This window comes from Taudactylus pleione, unplaced genomic scaffold (genome assembly GCF_031769625.1).
Source record: "Taudactylus pleione unplaced genomic scaffold, aTauple2 ptg000077l, whole genome shotgun sequence".
NCBI lineage: Eukaryota > Metazoa > Chordata > Amphibia > Anura > Myobatrachidae > Taudactylus > Taudactylus pleione.
This window is the reverse complement of record NW_028284479.1, coordinates 2,741,127-2,766,583: the sequence shown is the minus strand read 5'-3', so window position 1 is coordinate 2,766,583 and position 25,457 is coordinate 2,741,127. Positions and strand designations below refer to the sequence as shown.

Below are 25,457 nucleotides of genomic sequence, written 5' to 3'. Positions count from 1 at the left end.
ACACATTTGAAGCACTTTGAAATGTCCTGTAAAATATACTTATATAATTAAACATAAAGAAAAAAAAAAAAAGTAAAATACAAGAGTGCGTTTAAACTGCTTTATCAGGATTCAGAATGTCATATGGACTTCTTTTTATAAATAGGCACATAAGAGACGTCAGTAAAAGATGAAAAGGGAAAACATAAAAGGATTCTCCTTTATTAGAGGCATGCACATACACAGGAATTGGTCACTTTATACCTGTTAGTTACATGTATGACTTGGAAACAGTCAGAGAGAGAGGGGTAGATAGATACTGTCTCCAAGCCATACCTGTAAATAAAAACTTAGAAGAAGACCAATGCCTGTGTAGAGGAGTGCCTCTATTAAAGAATGTTATCCTTTTACTTTTTCATGTACTATACAGTATATGTTACCCGGAAGATCACCCAGAGATGAACCACTAGTAACTTGTTTCACTCTTAATATATTGTCCACCAAAACAACTTCATATGTGAATTTTCATTACCTATACCAGTGAGGAGGTCATCCAAACCCTTTTCCTAACATTAGTAAAACAGCTCTACATGCAATAAATTCAAAATTGTGCAATGAATCAAGTATACATGAATTTTTTTTTCTGGTCAGATAGGGAATTATTTGACTGTTGTTTAAAAACAAATCTTATTTGTAGAATACAATTGTGTATATATTCTGCATTATTATATGTTTATTAACAGTCATAATGCGGACATGTTACACAGTGCTTTAGAGAGAATATACAGTCATACACATCAGTCCCTGCCCCAGTGGAGCTTACAATCTATGGTCCTGATTCCGATATGGAGCTGCAAGGAAGCGGCTGTGCAATACTGACCGGAAAATATCTAAATGCTGCAGGAGGCGTATGTAGGAAGCAGACGCCTCCTGACAGCAATTGCGGTCCAAGTGCAGTGTCCGGAGACACTGCATCAGATCACCATCGCAACCACAGGTAAATTAGTGCAGAAGTTCACAATTTCTACTATATCAAGTACACGGTAATTTACTAACCTTGCTGAAAGGTGCAAATCTGCACTACAATCATAGCAGGTAAACAGATACTTTATTGTGTAAGCTGCACTATAGTTTTATCGCAGATGTGCACCTTTCATGTCAGTAACTGTCAATTTTAAGTTTGAACACAGTGTTCAGCTATCCCTTTATTAGGTATTAAGCAAAACAGTTCCTGACCCAATCATTAAACCCTAAAACTATGACAATGGGGAGCTAGTGAAGGGGGCACCAGTAGGGGAGCTCACTTCCCAAAAATAATGGTCATTAGTTCCGAAAATAAATTGTATGTCCTGAATTATGGCATTTCCTGAATAGATATCGGTCTACATCATAGGTGTCAGCCTTCTCATGTGCTTTATATTATTTTTTCTTATTGTTATATATGTATATATAGTAAACAGCATTCATTTTTGTTTTTAGCCCTTTTTAAAAAAACAAAACCTACCATATATGCTCTCCAAATGGTTTCCTTGTTGGTTTCAAATAGAGCATTCAGTTGCGCAGTTTCTGCTACAGAAAGGATAAAAAGAGAAATAAAAAATTTAAATACCCAGCATCTCTCCACAGGGCAAAGAAGAAATATAAAAAGAACATTCAGAACATGCTGTATACTAACCTAACATAAATAAACTTTTACATACATCCATACAAAAACAGGATTTTGGTACTTACCGATAAATCCCTTTCTCCGATTCCACAGGGGACACTGGAGTTCAAGACAGTGGGGTATAGACGGTGGTAGAGCAGAGCCTGGCACTTTAAATAATTTCGAAGTGTGACTGGCTCCTCCCCCTCTATGCCCCATCAGCCCCAGTTTAAGAACTGAGCCCGAGAGGAGACGGAGGACAACAGGAAAACGAGGAGAAGGAGAAGACCACAGAACGGAACAAGACCGACTGAAGGAGAACAAAGGAACCCACTGCAGGGAAAACATGCAGTCACACAACTATAGAAGGTACCAAACAAAACGGCAGGTACGCAGCGCAGGGCGGGCGTCCAGTGTCCCCTGTGGAATCGGAGAAAGGGATTTATCGGTAAGTACCAAAATCCTGTTTTCTCCTTCATCCACTAGGGGACACTGGAGTTCAAGACAGTGGGGACGTCCCAAAGCCAACCTCCCGGGTGGGAAGCGCGGAGAACTTGCCGACCCTTCAGCCAAACCGAAACAGGGACCGCACAGAACCGGAGGCCCAACGGAAAGGCAAGAGCTGATGATCAAGTGTTGTAGAGCCAGGAGACAATCAGAACTCCTTGCTGAACAGTCACAGAAATTGCACAACGTACAGCATAAATCGAATGGAATAAATCGGCTAGCGAGAAAACACCCTCAGGTGAGAAGCATCAGAACACTGTAAGCTCAGCTGAAAACAGACCAAGCCGGACTGTTGGGAGCAGAGAACCCCAGCCCGAAGCCATAGGAGAAGGGCAGTAACCAAAGAACAAAACTCGAGAAAACCGTACCAGCTCCAGAAACAGGAAGCTGCCACAGTCGCAGACAGCAGAATCCCAGCACGCTGAACATAACTCATATAGATATAAGTATAACGATACCATTCTACAAATACAGAACTGATCCTGTCCACAGACTCCTAATAAAGAGTATACTGGGAGGCAAAAGTCAAGACCGAAGCAGCCCTAAACCAGTCTGGAGGTCCAACTACTACAAGGTTGTTAACCAGCGGAAGGGTTAGACCATAGAGATCTCCGACAATTGGAGATCCCACTAGGCAAGAGGCAGAGGCGGCTTCGAGAGGATTGAGACTACAATCCCTTTCAGAGGGTCAGACAGCAGAACAACCCATTCTTCAAACAGAGTGATAAAACAGCGACTGAAACCCTGCAGCTGAAAAGAAACCACAGCAACAAAACCCCAGACAGACAACTTCCAACATGATGGTAGTGCGTAGTCAGTACCAACTGCTGGTCCGAACATAGTATGAAAACAACCAGGATACCCTGGCAGTTAAACAGCACAGATGCAACAGCCACCCAGGGAGAGCTACCAATATAGGGAAGCATCCCATACAGTAAGGCTAGAGCACTAGGACAGCCATGAAGGCACCCGTCAATGTGATGAAATAGCAACAGATACTGAACCGGAAAAACCCACCAGGCCCCCTGTCACCCTTTAATGTAAAGATGTGCACTAGCCTATAGATGCTCTTCAGTCCAGAACCCAACAGATTCTAGTAGAATAGTGTCACTAATCTCAATATTGGAACTATGCACCCACACACCAGGAACGCTCTAAAAACTAGAGCCAACTGATTAAAAGAGTGGATGGCTGCTAGGACAGCAGCTAGGGTGCGGAATAGAGAATAACACTATGTAATGTCAGGTTGCCTGAAATAGGAGTCTCTTCCGAGGCATTAGTGGGGTAAGCCCGCTTACCTGTGGGCGACCAGAAACCCTCTGGACGCTATGTAGAATGTCACTGACCTTTTCCAACTCACAGCAACCTGCCCCGTCAGGGATAGAGAGTAGCTTCAGCGGTCTAAGACAAATGCTCTACAGCACGGACTTCAATCTGGAGATGTTGCAGTAGAAAATACTGTAGAAAACTAGCAAAACGTTAGTGGAGACAAGAAGGTTATACAACAGGACTCTATACCTGAGCATGTTCCATTAGGGATGTTTATCCATATAAAGATTATACATCTACCCCAAATACGGTCTGCTAGTGTAAGCAGCCTTACATTAACCCTTATAATGGTGAAGTGCGTATTACGGCCACCAATCTAATACAATCCAGGCCTGACCCTGCCTATATCAGCGGGTGGCCCTAGGCCTTCAAGCAATTTAACTAATTAAGCCCTGAGGATGGTAGAGAACCTGGATTCCTTATGTACTGATAGGAAATGTACCTAGGGTCCCTCTAGAGACCCATTTTATTGAGATATGCGACAAGACAATAACATGGAGTACCAGAATCGATACAGAGAAGGGTACCTGTACATAGAATGCATTAGTTATCCCAAGTAAAGAAGGAATATATCTGTAGTGATAACCCCAGTTAGGGCTAAAAAACAGTATTTCCCAATTATTAGGAAATATATCAGTATTTATACACACGTACCCACAGACATAACAGTTGCATGAGAAGGCAATCTCTTTGAAAGGAAGAGTTAATGCCAACATAGTAAGTTTACTTGTCAGACTCCTGCACCAGGAGATCAGCATGCTATAAATATAAAATAAATAAATAAATATAAATATATATATCCTGCACTCTTAGAGTCATATCAGTTTGCTACCAAGTGCGCCACTGGAGTGTAGTTGTAGATCATAGGTCCCCCGAAAAGGAGCGCTATAGATATAGACTGACGGGAACAGAACTATAGCCTCAGGAGGATGCAAGTACATATCTGTATATACATGTATGGACATACAAGATGTATAGGGTCCATACTGGAAGCAATGCCATAGGGAATTGTAACTATCACTATGCAAACCACAGAACATGACTTCAGTCCATAGCCACCATATAATATATATATGGATATAGCTTACAGCAGTGGCTCCCAAACTCGGTCCCCAGGACCCCACACACGTCACATCACCCCGGTCACCCAGCAGGACCACAGGTGTATCCATTACTCACTGACACATTTTTAAAATGGAGCTAATTAATTTTCACCTGCGATTCCGCGAGGAGCCCCGGAACCATGCACTGCCCGGGGTCCCGAGGACCGAGCCCGAGCACCAGCATCTGGTAATCCCAGGCGGCTTCCCATCCGTGGAAATATAGGCATACCATATATATATATACACACATATATATATATATATATATATATATATATATATATACACACACACACATATAGACATATATATATGCAATCACACATACTGATACAGATATACACACACACATAAATCCTTAGGGAGAGTAGTGTAAAGCGGAGTTATTGCACCAACTACATTAGGAGAGCCCAGCCTCCAATTGCATCATCTTTCTTTTAAAATGTGCTAGGTATCAGACATAAAACGGATAAGAGCATATCCTACCCCTGCTTTTATGGTAAGGATAAGAAGCGATATAAGAAGCGATATATATATATCCACCTATGCATACGCATACCTACATACACGATTAGCAGGTGATGATATTGTAAAATGAGAACATGAGCAATAGTTAGAGCCCTGGAAGGAACTGAGACCCAGGACAAACTTCACTCCAGACATATGTTCTAAAGCAGGGCTTAGTATAAATACAAATATACACATACATGTGGCTTACCTCCATGCAGGGAGACTGCTCATGTGCCACGTGTGGCCGTCAGTCTGCTACGGCATAAGGGGCAGGATATTTTAGCAGCGTGCTGTCCCAGACTGTTATCGATTCTGGGACCCTTATGTTACTGGTGTACTTGCCTTATCAGGTGAGCTATTGCAGAAGAGTAACAATCCACATACTTATGGGAGTACTGCCCCAGAAAAGTGAGCTGTGCTATGCTTCAGTGAAAATGATGTGCATGTGGAGCGCACTGCACCACACGCTGATTACATGTAACATTTCACAAAATTGCGTGCTTCTCTAAACTGACAGAGCCCTCCCAACATATTCAAAGGGAGACCTGTCCCTTGGGGAATCCACAGCGCAAGACCCTCACCCTCAATCTAAGCAGGAGATAAGGCCAGCAGCCGCTATTAACATAGTGCTAGAGAAGTGGGCGTCCCAGCCTCTAATGCTGGACCACAGGGATGGTCAGCACGATATGGGACTCCCGTTCCTGAGTAGGGATGATATGAGAGCATCGACCCAAGGCCCCGTCCCTTCAGCCAACACTGGTTTTAAAACCAACCCAATAGAGAGTTCTCCTCACCCACGATACACTATTATTCTCGCGGCATTTGGATTAAGGCTTGGTTCTATATTGTCCGTAGACTACCTTCGAAAAAAGGTATAATATATATATATATATATATATATATATATATATATATATATATATATATGACTATAAACATAGCTTACACTGCGCTGGGGTAGAGGAAAATACTGCGCTTAATGTCCACGCTAGCCAAGAAGAGTCCCGGCTAAAGCAGCTGCCCCCTCAACAGAACTGCATAAAGCGGAGTTATAGTGCACCCGCTCAGCGCGAGGGTGGGGGAGGAGCAGCAATAGGCTAGACTCACCATCAGTGCAGCCGGTGTTAGGGCACTGAAGCAGGTAGTAGACACTGCCCTTAATAGGGAAGCGGGGCTCTCTTGCAGGTGGCTGGTACGCGCTGCATACATCTATCGGGAACAGAGGGGGGGGGAGCGATCCTCACACCACCCGAGTACACCTCCTTCTAGGCAGGAGGAGAGCATTGGCTGATGTCCTGCTGTGGAGAGCGCCGACGCATTTAAACAAGTTTCACGAGGTACTGGCGCCAGTTATCAAAGCACCTTTCAGCCACGCTGTTTAACGGCTAATATATAAGCAGGCCGTCTTAGTCCTACTGGCGCTGTACATACGGAGACAGCGCCAGTGCTTCCTATAAGTGACAGCGCAGCAAGCCGTCTGTCACTTTGTCCTATTCGTGGGCTGCAGAACACACATCTCCCCACTGTGGGGGGAGGGGCGGGAGACCCGGACTCAGCCGTCTCAGCTGCGGCGGGCCCAGTCCTTCAGTTCTCTCCCGAGCGGGGGTGAGTCAGCGCTTGCAGCGCGATCCCTCTTAATAAAAGAGGGAGCAGAGACCACCTTATTGGAACTGACTGCCGACTATGCTCCGGCAGGATGTTCCAGTTTTTATAAATGGCGGGCTGCCTTGAATGCGCTTAGCGGCTGTATGTACTGGGCGCGCAACAGTTAGCCACTTACTTAGGGCTCAGGGATGCTGCTGCAGTGCAGAGCACCGAGAGGGAGAGCCCGTACCAATGGCGCCGCTGTCAGAACGCGCCATTATTAGCTCCACCCCCGCTAGCTCCGGTGTTTTAGCAGCGGCATGTCACTGAGCCCAGCTCTAACGTCCACTGCTCCTGCTAATCAGGAGCAGTGGTTATACTTACAACTGCTGCGGCCGGGATGCTGGGCTGAGGGGGCGGCGAGGAACCCGGACACATGCCGGTGTCAGCAGTGGCGGGTCCTCGCTGGGTCCGATGACTCCAAGTTGTGTGCCCCCTCCTCAGGGTCACCGGACACAGGCTGCAGTAGCTGTGTGGTGCCCTTCCCGGCGGCTCCCACGTAGCAGGCAGACTGCCACAGTAAGCAGCCTGTCTGTCCTCAGTGCTTGTTTAATATCTAAAAATAAAAATTATATAAGAAAGGCTGGAGACAGCCTGATGTGCTACCGGCTCTCTCGGGCACATTCTAAAAACTGGGGCTGATGGGGCATAGGCTGATGGGGCATAGAGGGGGAGGAGCCAGTCACCCTTCTAAATTATTTAAAGTGCCAGGCTCTGCTCTACCACCGTCTATACCCCACTGTCTTGAACATCAGTGTCCCCTAGTGGATGAAGGAGAAATATATATATATATATCAGATGCTTAAGCTGCCTACTGTGAGAATTGGGGCGCAGCAGTATTGCTCAATTGTAAGCTGTGTACACACCTATTTGACGTGATGATTGTATAGGTGTGCATGCAATACCTTTGCAGGAGCGTCAACCAATAAACAGCTTATATCGCTCCTGGAATGGTCGGGATCGGGAAGTCGCATCTTATGTTTAATATTTGTCAGCCCGTCCTCCCGATCCCACAGCATTTATGGGGCTCTGTGGCAGCTGACAGGTGTCAAGCTGAGGACACACTGCTGTGTTTACCTGATGAGCAGAATGATGAAATAGGTGTGTACCCGGGTTGGGTACGGAATGCCGGCACACAGGATCCCGGCGCTCAGAATCTCGACTAGGTGAAAATGCCGAAGCCTGCAGGTAAGTATCCTAACACTAACCCTTCACCTAAACCTAACTCCCCCCTCCCGCAGTCTAACCATAACCCGTGCCTAACCTTAACCCTCCCCAATGCCAACTACAATCCATGTACACAGCTTAAGTGATAAGATAATGGATGAAGTGCTGGACATGAATGTTAGAAGGCTACAGAATGATTATCTGTTATTTATGTTTTACAGTTTTTAATGGCCTGATACAAATGGCTAATATTGCTTTCTTCATCTAAACCAGATTAGCAAATTGAACTATGTTATAACAGAAAGATTGAAGCATAAATACTAATGACCACCTGCAAACCAATATTTTAATTGTTCTGAAATCTGAGGTTAAAGACCGGTAATAAAAAACAACAGTTTTCTGCATCTTAAACCTGTCTCAGGAAACACTATGCAAGAAGACACAGGAACATTACGTAAAACTGGTACAAAGGAAAAGGCCGGCATTACTCATTAAGAACATTTATTTAAAAGCACCACTATACTCTGCAATGCTTTAGAAATGCTGGGTATGAAAAGAGAGAGAGGTAAGAGTTACCTCCAACTCAGAGGAAACAGAGAGGATGTGGATTCAGAGACATGAACACTGAAAGAGCAATTTGAGGAGAACCAGGACAGTGTTTTGATGATCTAGTGCAGTGGTTCCCAACTCCAGCCCTCAAGAACTCTCAACAGGTCATGATTTCAGGATTTCTGTCTGTGGAAGCAGGTGGGATAATTACTGACCCAGCAAAATATATTAACTCACCTGTGCATGATTAAAGAAATCCACAAAATATGACCTCTTGGGGGTACTGGAGTTGGGAACCACTAACCTAGGGAATGTAGTGTTTGTGGGGGAGATGTACTAAACTGTGGAGAGAGATAAACTACCAGCCAATCAGCTCCTGACACTTAAATGACAGTCAGCTATAGTAGTGATCAAATCACTGAACAACGCAGAAGTAATTGTTCAAACACAAAGTTGTCAAAAAGCTTTTATCAATTAACAATATAGGATTTTGGAAACAGTAAAAGAGGAAGGTGTGCAAGACAAAGGGACTAATATGGGGACCACCAACAAAAAAAACACTATAAAGGGACCCCCGTCTCTCCATATATTACAACAGCTACTGAAAGTAAAATTAAAATATAACGTATGACGTTATATAAATATAACGTCATTAGTTTAAAGCTGCAAGTACCTTGGTTAGATGGAATCTTCCATTTTTGCTTTGGGGCTGAGTCAATTCTGAATATGTCCTTTGAAAGAGTTAGTAAAGCAAAAGAGGAAGGGAACACTCCACCGGTCTAAATCGTTGGTGGAATCACAAACACATTCAAAAGGTTTCCACATGTAATAGATATGGCATAACCAGGGCCTGTATTTTGGGCTCATAATGGTGATTATATTTAACATGAGAACCAAATTGGTATATGGTTCACTGGACTGAATTCATGGTAGTCTATGCTTACCATCCTGTTGTGTTTCAAAGACAATGACTGTAACATTAGTTGATGGATTCTTGGGTTTTGCGACATGAAATAAGGAAACTGCTGTATGAAAGAAAGGCTGGGAAGTTTGGAGATCCTTCAGAGTCATGTTGGCAGGAAAGGGAGGATCCAGCACTAACATCGGAACACGGATGCAATGTGTCAGCAGGCACTCCAGCATCTTATCACTAGAACTGAGAGATGGATCTGTTAGTTGTTGTGACAAGTTATTAACTTACACTCACACAATGCTGTAAGTTCTAGAGAAAGTAATGCGATCATACCACCACAAAGCACTTACATAATGCCTAGTTTAATCCACATTCTCTATTTTTGTGAATAATGAACAGCCATGTTGAAGGCTGCTAAACCTATGTATATTTTTCCTTTGTATTTATCTAATTAATAGCCAATAAGATGATGAGAGGAAAAAGGCTTAATCTTATGGGGACATTGTCTTTTAATGAATATATTAGAGGGCCAAACTAATGAGTAATTAATAGACCAATATAATTTATTAAACTATTTATGACAGGGAAACAATGATCATCATAAACCAGAGCAGCATAGAGATCCAAATTGATGTATACTTTTCCAGGCAGTTAAGTAAATACAGGTTGAGTCTCCCATATCCAAAATGCTTGGGACCAGGGCTATTTTGGATAACGGAATATTCCGTATTTTGGAATATTTGCATATCATAATGAAATATCTTGGGAAAGGGACCCAAATATACACACAGAAAGCATTTATGTGTTATATACACCTTATACACAGCCTACAGGTCATTTCATACAATATTTTCAATATTTTTGTGGTTCAAGCAAAGTTTGTGTACATACATGAAATTCATTTATGTTTCATTTACAACTTATACACACAGCCTAAAGGTAATTTTATACAATATTTTTAATAATTTGTGCCTTAGACAAAGTTTGTGTACATTGAACCATCAAAAATCAAAGGTTTCATTATCTCAGTCATGCAAAAATAATTCTGTATTTCGGAATATTCCGCATTTCGGAATATTTGGATATGGGAGACTCAACCTGTATAACAAAAAATAAATCTGCCATGGGGGAGTCATACATTTATTTGCATGCTAAATAATTATTATAAGATAATTATTATTTAAAAGTTAAGGCTATCGAGAGGGAGGGAAGTCAGACAGAAAGAGCACATATATTTACCCTTTCCTTGTTGGCTCTGTTCTGTTACTTCCAAGGAGTTCTCTAAATAGAAATAATAAAAAAAAAAACGTTATTACAGTTTACAAACCAAAATAAACCAGGCAGGACTATATGATAACATGTACTATTATAGGATAACCCCAAAATAAAGTATTCCAATGACTAATAGGAACATTACACATAATGGCTTCTAGGGGAACCTCAGTTCCAAGTACATGTGTGGCAAAAGAGGAAATACTGAACAATAAATAAATCTGCTACAGTTTGTTACATTCTGAACTATTTTTCTCACAAATAATATAATGCAGGGCTTGAGTGTGGATCTATTATACATTATTGTTAAATTGATTCACTCTTTTGGTTACAAAAGGAACTTCTCTTAAAAAAATGTCTGCAGAGTACTTTCAAATTTAAAAAAAAAACATCTACTTATGAAATTATTGGGGTGTGAATGGTACCTCAACGCCCTCTGCTCCTCTTCCATTCGTTCCCGTACATCTCGTAGCTGCTTAACAAGCGCTGGATCAGTGCCATTTACCCAGGTGTATACCACGTCAATGGGCATGGGAAGACATAGCCTGGAACAAAACAGCAGTCAATGTACGGAACTATTTAAGAACATGTTAAAAGTGCAGAGTTAATAAATAGTGTACACACCCACACACTCTTCATGTCAATGTATTAATGTTTCCTAATATGTGCATCAAATAACACAAGTGTTTTAATATAATGTTGAAATTACTTTTCTACTGTAGAACTCTCAATGAAAAACATCTCAGCATTTTAAGCAAAATAGCAAATATAAAGAAAAAAGACTGGTGCGTCATATGAATGTCATTAATTTCACAGAACTACCTCTAGCTTTGTTTTAGGTGTCAAATACAGTGAAATGTAAAATTTTCCAAATTTCAGCCATTTTTGTTAATGTACAATATAAATCAGGTGAGCTCGTCATTGGCAAACAAATTATCCTGGGATAATCAGGACTTCAGGAAGCCCCAGTTAAGCAATTTGTTCAGCAGTGATATTAAATGATAGGTGTTGTACAGCTGTGTTTGAGGCACATTGAAACACTTATTTGTTATTTGCTATTCTTACTTCAGTTATTATTATTACCATCATTTATTTATATGGCGCCACAAGTGTTCCGCAGCGCCTTACAAAGTACATAGACAAAAAAGTAACCATTGACTTGCAATACAATACAATACAATACAGGACATGGATAAACATTGCTATATTAGCGACCTTAACGCCCGCATAAGCAGCCAAGTGTTAGTTGCCCTAGTGGGGAGTAAGAGATAAATTAAATTACAGTAGGGAGAAGCACAAGAGGGTAGAGGGCCCTGCTCGAAAGAGCTTACATTCTTTAAGGGAGGGGAAGACAAACAGAAGTGACATAGATGGGGTAGGGGGGGAGGAAGGAAGATGTAGCAGCAAGTTAGGATGAGAGCTGGAAGGCTTTAATGAAGTAGTGGGTCTTGAGAGCTTGTTTGAAAGATTGTAGAGAGGTGCAGAGTCTGATAGGGAGAGGGAGGGAGTTCCAAAGGTGAGGAGCAGCACGGGCAAAATCTTGGAGGCGGGAGTGGGTTAGAAGCAGGATTCTACTAGAATTTATTCATAGTGCCCAAGGGGCATCCGTATTTGGCATGAATTATCCCTGTTGCTTATTCTCTTATTGCCAAATTTCGGACTGATAAGCAATAAATTTTCAGACAAATTTATCAAAATTGTTCAGCCGGGGCAGCACTTAACGAGAAATGGCTGTGATGGTGAACACTTCCTAAAGTCCCATGGTGTTTCGCAGCTGACTTATACTGCCTTTATACCGAAATTCCAGGTCTGACCCGGAGGTTGGAACAGGGTTCCAATCCGGATCAGACCCAGAATTTCCCCAGCTCCGACCCAGGATACTCCTGAGTTGGCACCGTTCACACCGCTGCCTGGTCTGCAGAGACCCGGCTTTTCCGGCGTTGAAGTGGACGCTTGGAGATGACGTCATCTCCAAGCGCCACTGAAGCCGGCCAATCAGCAGGCATGCGGCACAATCCAGGTCCCCGTGATTCGGATTGCGCTGTTTACACTGCAGGGTTTCACAGGTTATTCCCGTGTTAAACCCTGCAAGTTACCTGGCTTGGATTGCCGGGTCTCTCGACCCAACGATCCAACCCTCTCCCCTTTTACACCAAGGAGCTACCCAAAGGGTTATTAAGGAAACTGTGGAAGAGTGCCTTGTTTCAGAATGTGCTTGGAGCTATGCGCTTGCACCAATCACAGTGAGCAGAGACAGTGACAATGGAGTGCAGGAGACTGTAGCTGCACTTGTGCTTTCTGTGCCAACCTGCAGCCCGGAGTCATGGGACAGGTTGGATCACAGCAGGTCTCAACATGAACATGGTATTCTACTATTAAGATCAAGGTGCAATTATACAATACCATTATCTCTGAATGGCTGCCAAGATCCTGATGGTGCAACTGTGACTGGTATACAATCGGGAAGCCGGCTGCCTTAATACCGGCAGCTGGCTTTCCGACTGTCATATCCCGGCGAGGGATGAAATGCCTGACATTTCCCCTTCGCTGGGAGACAGGCGCCCGGCTTCCCGATCGAAGGGCAGTCGTGGGGGGGGGGGGGGGTGTTAGGGTTAGGGCACCCGGGGGGGACTCAGGGTTAGGCACCCCCCCGGGAGGGTTAGGATTAGGCTAGGGGGAGGGAGGGTTAGGGTTAGGCACCCCCAGGGGTGGGGCTTATGGTTAGGCACCCCCCCCGGGGGATTTATGGTTAGGCACTTGGGGGGGGTTAGGCACGCCTAAGGAGGGTAAGGGTTAGTAAGTACTTACCTATCGACGATCGTGATTTCCAGCGCTGTCGGGCTTCCACTGCCGGGTCGGCGAGGCGCTGCCGGGAATCGAACCGCCTGCCGTATTTCATACAGATTCCCTGTGACTTGCCAAGCTGGAACTACAACAAGTGGGAGGAAGGAGAGGAGGAGCTGCACATACAGGAGAGGGATATGAAAAGAAGCCTTTAGCCTGCAGTCTACGCAAATGGAGCCAACGCATTAGCCATAGACTTACGTTCTGAATACAAAAACAAAAAAACTTTCAACGCTGAATAAATTTGGAAATATTGCCGTTCTCATAGAGGACATGAGGGTAAATGTATTAACAGTCCATTTACCGATCCGATAAAGCAGACCCTGTTTATCGAGACAAAGCAGATAGTGGCGCTATTGCTATGTATTAAAATGGGGGAGAGCAAACATCCCCTCCATCTTGGCAAGTTCCATAATGTATCAACCTAGTGCTGATGCCATAAGGAACTGCTCCCAGCAGGCGCGCTGCACATGTGCCAGATCTCACGGTTTTCCAATACCTCATTCTAGAGTCCAACAGCGCATGTACGAGCAATCTCGGAGCCAGCAACAGGACTGACAAGTAACAGATAGTGCCATCCTCAAATGGTAATATGCGTTAGGAGACAAGTGATGAAAAGATCGGCTTTTTTTAGAAAGTGCACCATAATGCTTCACCGCCATCGCTGGCTACGACAGCGACATTATTTACACAAACCGAAGGTACCGCTCGAGAAATCATGGTCAGCATTTAAATACATTTTAGAGGAGTAAAAACCCATTTTTTGCTTGACACATGTACCCCATGAGAATGGATTGCAATATCTTCTGCATAAAAACATTGATAAACTGACTGATACTACAGCCATGGCCAAACGTTTTGAGAATGACCCGTATTGATTTTCACAAAGTCTGCTGCTTCAGTTTTTATGATGGCAATTTGCATATATTCCAGAATGTCATGAAGAGTGATCAGATGAATTGCAATTAATTGCAAAGTCCCTCTTTGCCATGGCAATGAACTTAATCCCAAAAACAACATTTCCACTGCATTGCTTTCCACAAAAAGGGCTTCACAGGCAAGGATATTGCTGCTAGTAAGATTGCACCTAAATCAACCATTTATCGTATCATCAAGAACTTCAAGGAGAGAGGTTCAATAGCTGTGAAGAACGTCCAGCCTAAAGTTGATTCAGCTGCAGGATCGGGGCACCACCAGTGCAGACCTTGCTCAGGAATGGCAGCAGGCAGGTGTGAGTGCATCTTCACGCACAGTAAGGCGAAGACTTTTGGAGGATGGCCTGGTGTCAAGAAGGGCAGCAAAGAAGCCACTTCTCATTCTGCAAAATGTACAGGGATTGGACTGCTGAGGACTGGGGTAAAGTTATTTTCTCTGATGAATCCCCTTTCAGATTTGTTTGATTTTCTGTGGGGGCCAATGTCTGTTCATTTTCGTGTGTGGGGCCAATTTGTGAGTGTTTTTTTCCCACGGGGACCAATGTATGTGTGTTTTTTTTTCCTGTGGGGGACTAATGGTGTGCCTTAAGCAATTTTAAAATCTTGTTCAGTGTGCTGCGAGTTGAAAAAGGTTGAAAATAACTGCTTTACAGGGTAAATATAAGGTCAAACGTGTTTAATACTGACTTTGAGAAATCAATTAACTACTGCGGCAGGGACAGAAAACTAAATATTTTGTAACCCCTAGGACAATCCTATGGCCAATTTATGATCTAATAATGGCAAACATCAAAAGATCTGATCAATATTTAGTTAATAAAAAACAGAAAGTAGCATTTATCAGCTAGATGGGGTCACCTGTTCTGAAAAGACTTCCCAGCAATGTTGTCCCGATAAGTATCAAATAACACATGATACTGGTCCCGACTCCACTCAAGAACCACCTGGCAAAAAAAAAAAGAGCATCAATTATATCTCATCTTAATAATTTACTGTGGCGCTAAATTATAATTAACTGTCATATATGTGAATTAATACAATAAGAAACATACAGTTGTTAAATCAAAAAAGTATATATAATGTCCAAATGAGAAGTGCCCAGTAATATCCTCATAACAGGATGGACGCAATCTGACATATAAAGAAGATGTATGTACACTAATGCAATTGCAAGCACACAAGCACATTCTCTCACGGATAGAGGTTGCTAAAATATGCTAATGCCTTCCGAAGTACAGCCCAGCATAGGGACGCCCACTCCCAGCACAGGGACGCCCACTCCCAGCATAGGGACGCCCACCGTTGCCTCAGTAAAATCAATACAAATCAAACAGCCATGCAGTATATGCGGCAAGTCTGACCAGCTGCAGCTCCCATGACATGCAGAGAGCTCTTATGCTGCGTAGGAGATCAATATGACTAATTTATGCACGCCCATGAAACAGCGTTTAAATGGTTAGATACGCTTGCATGTGCCTAGCCACCCCCGTTACCTCCCTCAAATGCTGACTAGCTGTCACTCACTTTGCGAGTGAATCCTCTGTGCGGGCGTAGTCGCAAAACAATTGCTGTGCATGCGCATTGCGGCTTACACGCATGCAGAATAGCAAACAATCGCTTGATCTGCGTAAAGATCGGCATTGCGTACATCTCTGAATCAGGCCCCTAGTGCAATAGTGTTTATATCCAACACAAGTGCAGAAAATCGTAAGTGGTCCCGTACCAAAAAGTACGATATGTAAAGCTTATCTCAAAATAATTCCACTTCATAGACAGCTCTGCTCTCCTTTTGCCAACTGTATTCCTATTGAAACATTTACATATCACCCGAAAAAAAAGGAATCACACGAACAATGAATATAAAACAACGCTCATCTCAATAAAGATTAGGAATACAAACAAAAAATATGGTGGATGCTCATATCAGCTTAATGACGTAGCACAGGTGCTTGTAAAGGGCGGGGTTTACACTGAACAAAGAAAAAAGGGATTTACCCTCCAGCACACTGTAGCAAAATCAACAAAAAATACTTATATCCTACATGATAAATAGAGATTCAGAGGTATTAGTTACATACATTTGCAAATATATGAATAAGTGCCAGGCCAATCGTCAAGTCTCCTCTATACTGGCGTCCCTAACATTAAGAGGTTCACATCAGAGAAGCAAGGTACCCCAAAAAAATTCCAGCCAAGGACCATCCCCAGGGCATCACACGAAAAGGGGAAAAAAGGTGATAGTGAAGTGTAAAGGATAGATGTGTAAGGATAGATCAATAAGTGTTAATGAAATGTGAGAGAATTAAAACAACATAAATAATAAACAAACAATTAGAAAAGTGATAAAAATATTTATGTGAATTAAATGGTGATGCCCTGAAAAAGGTCCAGTCAGAACAACTCCGGGGGCCCCACTCCCAAACGCTCACCCCAAAATAATTATTGCTACATAATAGTAGCACCCACTCTGTGTCATATAATTACAAATTGGTGTACTGCATAACAGCACATGTATAAGCTAACTCACCTTGGAGGTACCCCAGAAACCTCCACATGGCACTATAAAGGACCATATAGTGCCTAATGCTGGCTCCCTTCATGCCTCTCAAGACTGCAAACAAAAAGTATGGTGGTTGCTCATATCAGCTTAATGACATAGCACAGGTGCTTGTAAAGGGCGGGGTTTACACTGAACACAAAAAAAGGTGTACTCTGTGTAATGCTGGCGCTGTAGGAATTTGTAGAAATGTTTGCATATGTGCAGTTGCAAAAAAATCGCTCAACTACGTGAACATCGGCAATGCGTGCACCTTTGTATCAGGCCCATAATTTCCTTCCCATACACTGTCAGATAATTGGCCTGTCTGATGGCGAGTTATCAGAGCAAATGATCACATCTGTCGAGCATGCTGGAAGATTTGTCATGTCTGACAGACTGATAATCAGAGCTTGGTTGCAGCCATACACTGTACTATGATCCGCTGTCCCATGCTTGCACAATGTATGACCAGTATCCACCTCTACTCTTATGTATGCAAGTATCATTTTTAAAACAACTTGGAACAAAAACATTTGTGCAATTAGTTATTCTGTAAACATAGAGCTTATGTACAATTGTTGCAACTTGGTTTACTTGCTTTGCACAAATTTATCTGCTACTTTATGAATGATGTAAGCACACTGAAATATATGAGGAACCAAAGCTGGTAGAAAGAATTACAAAACACCAGCTCCCTTGCAATGTGCAACAAACGTTTTATTGTGGGCTATTCACTTCTCTGATCAGAAACCACAACGTTTAGTTGAAATTGATAGCGAATAGAATCTTATCTCTGTCTTGCATAAAGGAACGGTTGCCAATAAAGGAAGTGGAATGACTGCTAGAAGGCTTAAAAGATCAAATACGTTTTTATACACAGTTGAATAACATTATTATGACCACCTCCTACAATTGACGTCAGCAGCGTGTAGCCCATGAAGTACATCACATACCGTGCGCTGGCTAGGTGGGTATATAAGGTGTGCGATAGGCCGTCTGCACACATATCACTCGTTGCTGTCATGGGTAAAAGGGGTGATTTATCCTAGTTGCAAAAAGGGATGATTATTGGCTTTCAGGCCAAGGGTGGCAGCATTTCTGAAACAGTGCAGTTTGTGAACTGTTCGCGTGCTGCTGTGGTGAAGGTGTATCGTGACTGGACAAATGGCACCATTGCAAAAAGCAGATGTGAAAACTGCGGAGCACCACGTGCCATTGATGTGAGAGGTGAACGCTGGCTACAAAGGTGCGTGAGGGCCAACCGACACGCTACAGTGGAGCAGCTCACCTTCAAAATGAACCTGGGAGCCACCAGACATGTGTCTAAAACGACAGTTCAGCGAACCCTGCTGCATATGGGGCTCCAAAGCAAACGGATGGTCACTGCACCTATGCTAATGAAGGTGCATCGGTGGAAAAGGCTTCAATTTTCACGCCTGTATCGGAATTGTACCTCTGCTGATTGTCAAAGGGTTGCCTTCTCCGATGAGTGAAGTTTTCTGCATCATTGAACAGATGGACGTTGGCGTGTCAGGCGAGAAACATCAGAGAACAAACACCCTGCAACCACTGCTGGAAGAACACTGGTGATGGTGGCAGAGTTATGGTCTGGGGAATGTTTTCATGGCATTCTCTGGGCCCACTCATCCATGTGGAAGGCATCCTCAACAGATTTGTTATGAATCTATCCTTGCAGAGCACGTACACCCATACATGCTGATTGTCTTCCCTGAGGCAGATGAGATCTTCCAGCAAGACAATGCAACATGTCACACGGCTACAAATGTCTGACAGTGGTTGGACGAGCACAACCAAGACTTCCAAGTACTTCCCTGGCCTCCTAATTCCCCGGACTTGAACCCAATCGAGCATTTGTGGAACCCTTGGTTATTGTGTTCGCTCTAAGGATACTCCTCCACGCACCCTCCAGCAGCTGTGGGACACACTGCAGTCAGCATGGCTCCTGATACCTGTGCCAACCTACCAGCACCTTACTGAGTCACTCCCAGCCCGTCTAGCTGCTGTCCGTGCTGCACACGGCGATTACTCTATTAGCTGGTGGTCATAATAATGTGACTCAACTGTGTATTTGAGTCTATCCACAGTGTGGACAGGGGCTGGCTGGCAACTTTTGGCCTGGGGGGCAGACACAAGTAAGTGGCCCGATTTCTCCACCAGCGCATTGCAATGGAGAAAAGACACATGATAATAGCCTCTGTAAGTAAGGTGTGCCTAATGTGGGTGTGCTTTAAATAATGTAGAGAGGTTTGCAGTGACAGCCAGATTAGGGAGCATTGCAGTGACTGCCATATAATGCAGAGAGGTTCGCGGGGACCATCAGATCAGGGAGTGTCGCAGTGACTGCCATATAATGCAGAGAGGTTCTCAGTGACCACCTGATCAGGGAGCGTTGTAATGGCTGCCAGATAACGCAGTAATCACCAGATTATGCAGAAATCATCAGTGACCCACATATAACACAGGTATTATGAATATACAGTAGCCCTCACACACAATAATAATACCCCCCCCACATTCACACACATTATTACATCACCGACAGTATTAAAACACCCCATCCCCCCAAAGATAAAAATAACTACAGCCCCCCATTGCATAAGTATTCCAACACCCCCCCCCCCCCCTTCCTTCTCAAATATCATGTAAACATGTACACCTCCACTGGCACTTACCTGCCTGGAAGGCTGCTCTGTCTCTGGTCCCTGCGGAGCTCCAGGGTACACATAGAGATGACACAGACAGGATAGACTAGAGAAAGGTCGGAGACTCGGGGTGAGGGGGCGGGGTCTTCAGCAGGGACAGAGGGTGATGGATTAATATAGTCAGTCAGGGTAGGAGAGGGGGCGGGGCCTTAGCCGGGGAGAGGAAGGAGCCCGAGGGAAGGGACAGAGGACACAGAAGTAGGTGTAAAGCCTCTGCAGCGGAGCGGCCTCGGAAGGAGTGCTGCTCAGTGTGCAGCCACAAGCTACATGGTTGACAGACAGCCCGGTAACAGGCAGAGAATGCTGCCCAGCCGCTCTGATGCTGCTATAGTCGGAGCGACTGAGAGCACTTTCTGCCTGTCAGTCATACCTGTGCACTAGTGATACCGGCCCTCATTGAGGCAAAAGTCTACCGGCCCGGGGGCATATGGCACCCTGCCCCCCGGCCCAGCCCGCCACTGAGTGTGGACAATATATTATAATATACTAGGGCCCCATCCTGGCTTTTCACAGGAGCAATTTCATCTCGCCACAGCCCCCTGCATCTCATAACCACCTACGCCATGTCACCACAGTCCCCTGCATCTCACCAATGTCACCACAACCACTACTGCCCTGCAGCTGGCTGGGTCCCGATCACTGGGATGTGCTGGGAAGGGCAGGAGAATCATGGATGAGAATTTTGTATTGCAGCTACCATAAGCATTATCAGCAGCATGTCCCCGGGGCTGAGGCACCAGGGATATATTTCTGCAGCATCCATGTGCACCCCTTGCCAGCTGCCGAACCTGGCAATGACCAATGTCCTTTGTGCACAACGTACCCTGTATTTCCTGGGCTTCCCATTGAGCTTCCACGTCGTGGTGCCGCTGCCGCTTGCCGGTGGCTGCCTGGTAGACACAATTAATAAAGTTTTTTTTTTACTTACACAAGGCGTGAGTGACGTTATGCGCGCTGCCTCTCTGCACTGATGAGGAGCCGACTACAGCAAGAAAATATAGTATGTGGGTGGCCGGGGCTGGGGAGACAGAATGGGTGCTGCCTGATGAAACAGAAAAAGGTGCTGGCTGATGAAACATGGGGGCTGGCTGGGGAGACGTTATAAGTACAGAGTATAATTATTCAGAAATTATGAGGGACATCAGTCCATTACTTTGCCAAGGGCACTCAAACCCCTAGATACACCCCTGTTGAAAACCCTACAAAATCCGTCCAAGAGATTATATTGAACGAACAGGCAGACCCCTAAACAGGGGACTTTATTTTATTGTACACAATGAATAAAACATTTAATAATTTTTTATGTAACAAACACATATTCCACAGCACTTTACAAAGAATATTTTAGTAATTCAAATCAGTCCCTGCCTAAGTAGACATTGTAGACAATAAGAAAGTCGACACTGCGATTTCTCGGTTGAGAAAAATGTCTCAAAGGATCCCCTAGGGATCGAGCTATAATGCTGGACTCCATTCCTGAAAGGTAGGGCAGCTTCTACCAGAAGTGTATATTTTACAACAGTTTGTTCATATGGTGCACATTACATTTAAGCTTAAAATAATAAAAATCTATGGACACTATTGTTGGTAAAGCTGAAGTATATGCTCATATAGGACATGACTTGCTGGTCACTGCTTAAGTATTAATAGGTCACTTATCTCAGGGGCTGCAATGACCATATGTATTACAAACGACATAAATAGGACTATTTAAAATGTACGTAAAATGAAAATCACTTTAAACAGATAGAATAACAACATGTATTTAAAATTGTGTTTCTCTTAGAAGTGGCAATATCACAAGCTCCAGTGGCATACTTCTACATCAACTTGTGTACTGCTTATGCCAAACATCAGTATAGAACCACAGCAAATTACAATTATTATCTGACATACAGTAGCTGGACAATAATTAGTACATAAAAAGTCTAAACACCAACATGAATCACCCACAGGCTTAACATATGGAAGTAAAGACAGAGCAGCAGGTAATGCAGTCACCTGTTAGCACATGGGTGACACTGCAGTGGTTACAGGTGCACACTCAGGTATACCACCAGTAGCTACAGCCAGTGGTAAGAGTTAGGGAACATGTTACTGACCTCTCCAAACTGCAGAGCGGAGACGATCATCAGCACTAAGCCCCCGAAGCAGAGATATAGCCCATACCTGTGGGACAGGCAGGTATAGGTCTGTCTCTGCAGCAGCTTCAGCAGGGAGTTGAGCAGCATGGCAGGACGGGCAGCATCACTCACCCTCACCAGCCGCCCTCCTGCCACCCTGTCTGACTGTCACGTGAGAAGCGGCAGCAGCAGTGTGTAACTATGTCACTACATCCCGGAACCAGTCCCCGGGAGCACAGTGCCGGCCCTGCGCATGCTCTGTTACTGGCAGAAAAACGAATCTTCCTCTCTTGACGAAGATAGCCGAGTCTCAGATTTCTACAGCCTCAGATGGCAAAGTGTCAGATGGCAGTGTCTGCTACCTTTGTCTAGGAGAGAAAGAAACATTCGCTGGGAATGGCGGAGCGTTGCAATCGGCGCGCTGCTGGTTAGGTCTTGCCACTGCTCTTGGTTCGGGATTAGAGTGCTGCACAGTACATAGAGTATCCGATCATAATGTAAAGTCATTCCGAAATGATGAAATGTTCACAATGTAATTATTTAGCATATCATATTAACACCATATTGTCAACAGTATGGTTAGGGTTAGGCTAAAATATGAAAAAAAAAATTGACATTTTGACCATGTTAACATTTGTGAATGTCGACATTTTTTCTAGCGATCTAATGTACATGGTGACCTTCAGCACATTTTGGTGTCGATAGTCTGACTCAACAGTTTGAATGTCGACTTGCCATACCCCACACAGCAGTAAACTCTCACACTTTTTAAACTCCTAATGTAATAAGAGTCCGAGAACATGCAAACTCCCAAAAAACTCTCACGATTTAAACTCAAATCCAGATATTTTCCCATTTTGGATATAAAATTCAACCAATGTAATAATATGAGGGATTACTGCTAAACTCTCACATTTTCTAAACGCTCACCCAATTACATTTGGCCCTTTGGGTTACAAACTCGCGTGGCTTTTCCTGAAGAAAGTTGCATTGTTTTTGTGCAAAGTCCCCTGACCAGGTTATAGGTTAGGAAAAATCTTTAGTGTAAGGTAAAACTGTCAGGACACAATGCAGAACTTCTGGTACACCCCTCCTATGTAAATAATTATGCACTTGGAGGGGTTTAAAATTGCAAAATTTGGCCAATAAACACATCAGTTTTCTGGTACATTTCTCAGAAATGCTCAATAATGGGTTAAATGATGTGGGACAGGTACATGATGTGTTCTATTGCTGACGGAGGGGGGTTTACAACTTGCAGATGGGAGCTAAAAAGCGTTTTTAGAAAATGTTAATAAAACACTCCATTGTTGCTGCACACCATGTACCTCTTCATGTCTAGGGACGCAATTTTGATCTTTTTTTTACTGCACATATGTTTAAGTCACACCGCATGAGTGCCAGTTGTGTAGTACAGAGTCACAATTCCGATTTCAGAAGTATGAACGGAGAGGTGAATTGAAAATGTATTTGGCTTTCCTGAGCGGTGACTGGACATTACACTCAGAGGCATGGAGATAGTCCAGTATTTTATGGGAATGTCACTGCTGTGTCGCTGAAGTGTTTGCTTACACATATGCTTAGTCACTTACATTGGAGGTCATATTCAGACAATCTGCACCTAGCATTGGGCTTGAAATACACCAAGCACAATTGCAGTGCCTGGAGATGCCTCCTCAGTCCTTGCACATTCATACACAGATAGGAAGTGCTTGTAGTGGTACTGGCATAAACAGAGGCACTTTAAGAGAGGAAGGGGCCCGTGTGCAGGCTCCGATCGGGCCGCCTCCTCTGCGGCGGTGCAGTAGACTCTGACATTTGTGCCAGAGGCTAGTGCGCATGCACATGTCTCCAGGAACATGGTGCCCATGCCACATTCCCAGGACATCTCTACTGCGCATGCGCGAATCACCGGGTAAATGGCTGCAGTGACCATTGTCCCAGTGATTGCTGTAGTGCTGCAGCCAGCGCCGGGCCAACGGAGAGGTAAGTATATCTCATTGGATGCAGGGTGTGGGCCCCCCTGGATCCTGAGGCCCGTGTGCACCGCACACCTTGCAACCATTATAAATACGCGGACAATGTGAACAAGTCAGAGCGCCTGAAAGTGCTATATAGTGCAAAATAAATTATGTGCAAAACAATAGACAATAATCTCTTTAAAAACTTATGAAAACTAAATTTAGGAGACTTTTAACTAGGGTCTAATATACAAATAGATCTCAACCATAATTGTATATATAAAGAAAGCATATTTAATAATGACAATAAACATAAAAACATGAATAAAAAACATGAGCATGAATAAATGACAATAAAAAATTACAATAGGGAATTAATGAAATAGATAAAGTAGATTGTAAGCTTGCAAGCAGGGCTCTCTTACCTCTATGTCTGTCTGTTATTACCCTGTTTTGTTCTATCAATGTTTCCAATTGTAAAGCGCAACGGAATATGCTGCGCTATATAAGAAACTGTTAATAAATAAATAAATAAAGTGCATGTGAATAAATAAGAAGCTTATCTTATTTAATGTATAGAGGAAGATACAGTCAGGTAGGGTACAGGTACCTAACACGTTTCGTCACCAGCGGACTTCTTCAAGGGGATAATGTTTGCAAGTGGGATATAGCTGTATTTATACCCAAAGTAACTTAAGAAATCTACTGCATGTGAGTGCAGCCGTGCCCACACTTCCTGTGATGTCACTTCCAGTGTAAACAAAGGGCGTCCCAACAAGTGATATTCTAACAATTATTACATCAGATATCCACTGTAAAAGCCCCGTGTATGTGAGAGGAGAAAGCGGGAGTGAAGCGGGCTAAGATAATAGTTTATATACAACAAGAGTCCTGGATCTTTGTTTTTAGCTTATGCCCCACTTCCTGTCTGGATGTCTCCTTTGCTCGGTATACTATGCCCCACTTCCGGTTATCAGCGTCATCTATGTTTTCAATCAGGTGGTATACTGGAACGAGTGTGTGCGTCCACGTGTTCCATCTCTAACCGTCCGCCCTTGACTTACTGCCTCATTCATTGGAATACGGAAGTGGCCAAGCTAGACCGCAGTGTGCGTCACGTCCTGTCCTTTGGAATGTGGAAGCATGGATATGGAGTGCATTGCGTCAGCCATTTTCTGAGGCCTAGATATGGTGGTCGGACGCATTTTCTTCGGCCATCTTTTCGGAGTCTTTAATTAATTTCTCTCTCTTCTTAGCGATTAACTGTAGAATAAATAGCATTAGAAAAATATCAATTGTGTAGTTTTATTGCATATTGCCCGGTCTATTTGGTAGCTATATAACGCATGTCTGGAAAAGCTAGCACATAAATATAAAGAACCATGAGATACTTTAGTAGTGCATAATTGAGTGAATTAGATATTCTTGTAAAACATAAGGACTTTTTATCCATATATACAGATATACACACACATATATATATATACACACAGAACAAATAAAGATGAGTAGGGACTATATGTATATAATGCATAAATAAGAGTATACAATATAAATAATAATTCTAGAAATTCAAATAAAAATACAAAGAAACATAAAAACAATAAATATTTTATAGAAAGATTGCAATAGAGACATAATATGAAGATAATTATGTATACAGAGGTCATCATAAAAAATATTTAGTGTAGATAAAAATCCAGGGGAATTGATA

At 43.4% G+C, this 25,457-nt stretch overlaps 1 protein-coding gene across 2 annotated transcripts in view; it reads right to left on the bottom strand.

Moving 5' to 3' along the window:
* Window positions 1–22,210, bottom strand: part of GNPTAB (N-acetylglucosamine-1-phosphate transferase subunits alpha and beta) — an 87,259-nt gene extending 65,049 nt beyond the window's left edge. Inside the window, exons 1-6 of one of the 2 annotated variants that reach the window (XM_088467837.1) lie at window positions 21,762–22,210; window positions 15,256–15,341; window positions 11,044–11,163; window positions 10,586–10,627; window positions 9,378–9,589; window positions 1,484–1,548 (exon numbers count right to left, since the gene is read on the bottom strand). In XM_088467837.1, the coding sequence (XP_088323963.1) occupies window positions 1,484–1,548; window positions 9,378–9,589; window positions 10,586–10,627; window positions 11,044–11,163; window positions 15,256–15,341; window positions 21,762–21,890 (654 nt within the window). In that variant the 5' untranslated portion in view covers window positions 21,891–22,210. Of the gene's footprint in view, window positions 1–1,483; window positions 1,549–9,377; window positions 9,590–10,585; window positions 10,628–11,043; window positions 11,164–15,255; window positions 15,342–20,587; window positions 20,667–21,761 lie in introns of those variants that run through there. The other variant, XM_088467838.1, reaches the window with a different exon arrangement.
* Between the last annotated feature and the right edge of the window lie 3,247 nt (window positions 22,211–25,457).